This window comes from Taudactylus pleione, unplaced genomic scaffold (assembly GCF_031769625.1).
Source record: "Taudactylus pleione unplaced genomic scaffold, aTauple2 ptg000906l, whole genome shotgun sequence".
In the NCBI taxonomy this organism is placed as follows: Eukaryota; Metazoa; Chordata; class Amphibia; order Anura; family Myobatrachidae; genus Taudactylus; species Taudactylus pleione.
The window spans coordinates 3050457-3056274 of record NW_028285307.1 but is presented as its reverse complement, the minus strand read 5'-3'; the positions used below and the strand labels follow the sequence as shown (position 1 = coordinate 3056274).

The 5818-nt window shown below is 47.8% G+C and overlaps 1 protein-coding gene across 1 annotated transcript; it reads left to right on the top strand.

Annotated features, from left to right (window-relative positions):
• Positions 1 to 465: 465 nt before the first annotated feature.
• On the top strand, positions 466 to 5561 carry LOC148473871 (transcriptional regulator ERG homolog; the record flags this gene model as incomplete). Its single annotated transcript, XM_088459347.1, has 2 exons — positions 466 to 534; positions 4745 to 5561. Coding segments are annotated over 2 exons (578 nt in total), but the record flags the coding sequence as incomplete, so codon positions are not given.
• Positions 5562 to 5818: the final 257 nt, after the last annotated feature.

The window sequence follows — 5818 nt, the reverse complement described above, 5'->3', positions numbered from 1 at the left end:
GACACTGGGGTGTATTATGGTGATGGGGGTGGACACTGGAGTATATTTATGGTGATGGGGGTGTACAGGTGTTGGGGGGAGGATGCTGGGGTGTATTATTGGTGTTGGATAAAACCTTCTAAATAGGAGATGTGGAGGCATTATCTATACTAGCCATTCAGCTTCTGGCTTTCATTTTATAGAATGTATTAGATAAATGTTAGCTGGAAGCCGATTTGCTGCTCAGGATAACTTCTCTCCTTACCTACATGAACATTGCCATAGATGACCATTGTATTTCACCAAGTGTTATCCCTATTGAATGATGCAGATAACGTCCAATTAACGCAAAACCCTCACTTGCCAGAAAGGTGTTTAAAGGTCCATTAACTTACATTGATTTATTGGACCATCAACATCAAAGCCCACTAGAGAAGGTGCAGTAAACACGTACAATCACTGCCCATGCGTGCGAGGCCTTAATAGCCTCATTTATTTATTTTACAGACCCCTATCAGGTGCTGGGACCCACAAGCAGTCGCCTCTCTAATCCAGGTGAGTTACTGGTTTGCCCGGTGTATGTGGTGGGATGGAATCTGCCCATAGTCTTGACCCTGCTGCAATAAATCTCAGCACAAAAGCCAGTTGAGTGGCGCAGTGGTCAGACTAGCTTCCATGCAACGCTGGGGCCTTGGGTTCCATTCCAACCAGGGTGCTTAGTTTGCATGTACTCCCATTTATCCGCTTAGGTTCCCTCAAGGCATTCTGCTTTTCTCCCATGGTCCAAAAACATAAGGGCAAGTACATCAGCTTCTAGCTACACTGGCTCTAGTTAGTGGTAGGAAAATTAGACTGGAAGGAAAATTTGATTGTTAGCTCCAGAGATCTGTTCAATTAAAAAAAAAAAAAACACTGTAGTCTATGGTATACTGAAATGTTTTGGTAAATGGAAAACACTTCTAGAAGGAGAATATTGTGTGTGTGTGGGGGGTTTGGGGGTCCTGCTTAGATAAGGTCGCTGTCAGTCTGCACAGTGTCTATAAGCTGAGCGTAAAGCTGGTGCGGGTTTGGTAATACCACACAAGGTATGTTTACCCAATTACACCGATGTAATGCTCATTACAGATCTGTACCCCCGCTGATAATCCCCTTGCATCTCATGTTCCATTCCCCACCTAATATATGTTCCCGCTTGGTGGGCTCGCAGCCTTGTTGTTCCTGACTGGTAGGGCTCAGTAGGGAGTAAGGAGATTACAGCTCTCCACATGACGTGTCTCGCACCTAATTGCTCCGGCTTAGTGTACAAATGTGTAAATGTTTTCATTAGCTGCTGGTCCACACCAATGTGGATTATCTTCAATGTGTTTACTCCAACAATTAATGTCTTCATTAGTAAACGTCGGCCTACTGTCTGGAACGCGCGCTGGCTGCAGGTTTCTGGAGCAGGATAACATTTCTGTCTAATAGTTTTTTTTTGCAATGTTTGATCAAATAAATACAGTGGGGGCTAGTGACGACCTGCGGGTTACATCCACGTTGCATGAAGAAAAGTTAGTAAAGAAATAAACCTGGTAAAAATTTACATTTTATATATTATATACAGTGTATATAATGCTACCTCCATCATTAACATCAGAACATAAACCTCAATTAATAATAAATTAATATTGCCCCTTTAATATGAGTAATAAATTATATTGCTCTCATTTTTTCACTGATCTATTAACGAAATAGTATCTCCCTCATAAGTAAATGATCAATGTAACAGTTTGTGACTTATTTTGCGATATATAATAATTGCCCTCATTATATAAGTGTTTGGTCATTCCTCTCATTCTGATTGGCCAGATAGCTATACCAGCAGCCTTTGAAGCCATCCCGCCTGTCACAACCACTAACAGTTATTTGGGGCGGGTTTGTTGGCGTTTTTTTGGTGGTTTCTAAAGCCGACACTTAGTAAATACGGGGTTTCTGTAACTGTAATGTTAAAGACATTGATGGTGAGCCGATGTTGTATTCTATTCTAAAGTGTGTTTTTTTCTGTGGTTTCCCCGCCGTTTGGGCTTTAGTAAATCCGACAATTGCAAAACCGCCAGAATACCCAAAACTGACGCTTAGTAAATATGCATGCTCCAGACGGCAGATGGCAGGCTCCAGAGATTGTTCCTGTAGAGGCGAAGGATGTATGACAGTTTTACTCAAGGAGGAATGTGGTTAGGGTTAGGCTGTGATTAGGGTAGGGTTAGGCTGTGGTTAGCGTAGGGTGGTTAGGCTATGAATAGGGTAGGGTTAGGCTGTGATTAGGGTAGGGTTAGGCTGTGGTTAGGGTTAGGCTGTGGCTAGTGTTAGGCTGTGATTAGGGTAGGGTTAGGCAGTGATAAGGTTAGGGCTAGGGTTGTGGTTAGGGTTAGGCTGTCATTAGGGTAGGGTAGTGTTAGGCAGTGATAGGGTTAGGCTGTGATTAGGGTAGGGTTAGGGTTAGGCTGCGGTTAGGGTAGAGTGGTTAGGCTATGAATAGGGTAGGGCTAGGCTCTGGTTAGGGAAAGGATTTGATTAGGGTAGGGTTAGGCTGGGGTTAGACTGTGGCTAGGGTTAGGCTGTGATTAGGGTAGGGTTAGGGTTTGGCTGTGATTAGGTTGGGGTTAGGCTGTGGCTAGGGTTAGGCTGTGATTATAGAAGGGTTAGGGTTAGGCTGTGATTAGGGTAGGGTTACGGTAAGGCTGTAGTTAGGGTTAGGCTGTCATTAGGGTAGGGTAGGGTTAGGCAGTGATTAGGTTAGGGCTAGGCTGTGGTTAGGGTTAGGCTGTGGTTAGGGTAGGGTTAGGGTTTGGCTGTGATTAGGTTGGGGTTAGGCTGTGGCTAGGGTTAGGCTGTGATTATAGAAGGGTTAGGGTTAGGCTGTGATTAGGGTAGGGTTACGGTAAGGCTGTAGTTAGGGTTAGGCTGTCATTAGGGTAGGGTAGGGTTAGGCAGTGATTAGGTTAGGGCTAGGCTGTGGTTAGGGTTAGGCTGTGGTTAGGGTAGGGTTGGGTTAGGGTTAGGCTGTGGTTAGGGTAGGTTTAGGGATAGGCTGCGGTTAGGATTAGGCTGTGATTAGGGTAGGATTAGGGATAGGCTGCGGTTAGGATTAGGCTGTGATTAGGGTAGGATTAGGGATAGGCTGCGGTTAGGATTAGGCTGTGATTAGGGTAGGATTAGGGATAGGCTGCGGTTAGGATTGGGCTGTTATTAGGGTAGGATTATGGATAGGCTGCGGTTAGGATTAGGCCATGATTAGGGTAGGGTTATGATGTGGTTCATGTAGGGGATTTAGGCTGTGATTAGGGTAGGGTTAGGGACAGGCTGTGGTTAGGATTAGACTGCGGCTACTGTAGGGTTAGGCTGCAGTTAGTGTAGGGTGAGGCTGCAGTTAGTGTAGGGTTAGGATGTGGTTAGGATTAGACTGTGGTTAGTGTAGGGTTAGGCTGTGGTTAGGGTTAGGCTGCGGCTAGTGTAGGGTTAGGCTGTGGTTAGGGTGAGGCTGTGGCTAGTGTAGGGTTAGGCTGTGGTTAGGATTAGACTGCAGTTAGTGTAGGGTTAGGCTGTGGTTAGGATTAGACTGCAGTTAGTGTAGGGTTAGGCTGTGGTTAGGATTAGACTGCAGTTAGTGTAGGGTTAGGCTGTGGTTAGGGTTAGGCTGCGGCTAGTGTAGGGTTAGGCTGTGGTTAGGATTAGACTGTGGTTAGTGTAGGGATAGGCTGTGGTTAGAGTTAGGCTGCGGCTAGTGTAGGGTTAGGCTGTGGTTAGGATTAGACTGCAGTTAGTGTAGGGTTAGGCTGTGGTTAGGGTTAGGCTGCGGCTAGTGTAGGGTTAGGCTGTGGTTAGGATTAGACTGTGGTTAGTGTAGGGATAGGCTGTGGTTAGAGTTAGGCTGCGGCTAGTGTAGGGTTAGGCTGCGGCTAGTGTAGGGTTAGGCTGCGGTTAGTGTAGGGTTAGGCTGCAGCTAGTGTAGGGTTAGGCTGTGGTTAGGAATAGACTGCAGTTAGTGTAGGGTTAGGCTGCGGCTAGTGTAGGGTTAGGCTGTGGTTAGGGTTAGACTGCGGCTAGTGTAGGGTTAGGCTGTGGTTAGTTAGGCTGCGGCTAGTGTAGGGTTATGCTGTGGTTAGAGTTAAGCTGCGGCTAGTGTAAGGTTAGGCTGTGGTTAGGGTTAGGCTGCAGTTAGTGTAAGGTTAGGCTGTGGTTAGTGTTAGGCTGCAGTTAGGAGTGGGGCTCTAACACCGTGCATGTTCACATGTCACAGATATATTGTAATGACGTCCATGTCGAATGTTGATATTCAAGCTGTCAACGTTCTGGTGTCGACATCACATACCACACCTCATATAAACATTTGTTAGTTTGGTGATGGGATAGGAAAATCTCCATGTAAGTGGCCGTCCCAGGCGGTAGAGTGGCTGGGGCCATCCAGATGTATGCTACAGTCCAGTATTAAGCAAGTGGCAAACTAGTTGGGGCCCAAGTTTGTGTGGGTCTGTGCAGTACTGGGCCGCCCTCCTTCCAATGCAACCATTCTGCCCTCAAAACAGTGGAGGCTTGTTCTGAGCGGGTCCAATAAGAGCAGATCAGGGGCACAGTACGCTAGTGCAGGGTCGCTGTAAGCGTGCTCAAGCTTTGCTAACGGGCCCACCGCTGTATAGCGGGATCACCTTGGCAGAGGGCGCTGTTGTGGGGCGCAGTCAGTCGTTCTCTCAGTCACTCACCATTTCTTCTTTATGGGTTCCTGCAGGCAGTGGCCAGATCCAGCTGTGGCAGTTCCTCCTGGAGCTCTTATCGGACAGCGGGAACGCCGGCTGCATCGCCTGGGAGGGAGTGAACGGAGAATTCAAGATGACAGACCCGGATGAGGTAGCCCGGCGCTGGGGGGAGCGGAAGAGCAAGCCAAACATGAACTATGACAAGCTGAGCCGCGCCCTGCGCTATTACTACGACAAGAACATCATGAGTAAGGTGCACGGGAAGCGATACGCCTACAGGTTCGATTTCCAAGGGATCCAAGTGGTCCAGCAGTCCCACAACAACGACCCCTCAGTCTGCAAATACCATGATGGGAACTATTACACACAGCAAGCCAAACCAGCAGCTCCATTACACCCCCACCACACCCCGGCCCCCTCCCTGCCCATCATTCCAGTGCAGTACTTCAGCGCGCCCCCTGGTGGAGGACTGTATCCGGGGCAGGGGGTAACACGGCAACACGGCGGCCAGCTGGGGTCACATCTGGGGAGCTACTACTGAGCCAGAGCGGGTGTGCACAAAACTCAGGCATGGGAGTGCCGGACCGGGGGCAACTGGTGTGGTAAAGTCTATAAAAGGAGATTCTCTGGATCTGTCTCCCTGGAAATGTACTATCAGGGCGTCATTCCGCAGGGAATAGACGGGACACGGGACGGGAATACACCGGACATTGGCCGGCGTTGTATGAATCATAATGTGAGACTTGTTGGACTTTTTTTGGATCATTGTTTTGAGGTTTTTCATGTCTTATTTGTGTTATTTGTATTTTTTATCTGTCTTTCATATATTAAAGGTATTTGGAGGCCTCAGTCTTTTTGTTTTCTTGCAGACAATGATACTTGCAGATCTGTGCTGTTACTATAGAGCCTGATACAGAGCTATTACCCTATTAGCAGAGCCACTAGCGCATGCAGAGGGGGCTTCCTAGTGCCTGGAAACCCCCCTGATGAACCAATTCTCCCTTACACTGGTTGCAGTGGGGGTGGTGTCAATACAACAAGCCCCACCCCCATAACACAGTGAAGCGCGTATTCATGCCGTGAGGAGGTGAGGCATAATGATGCGA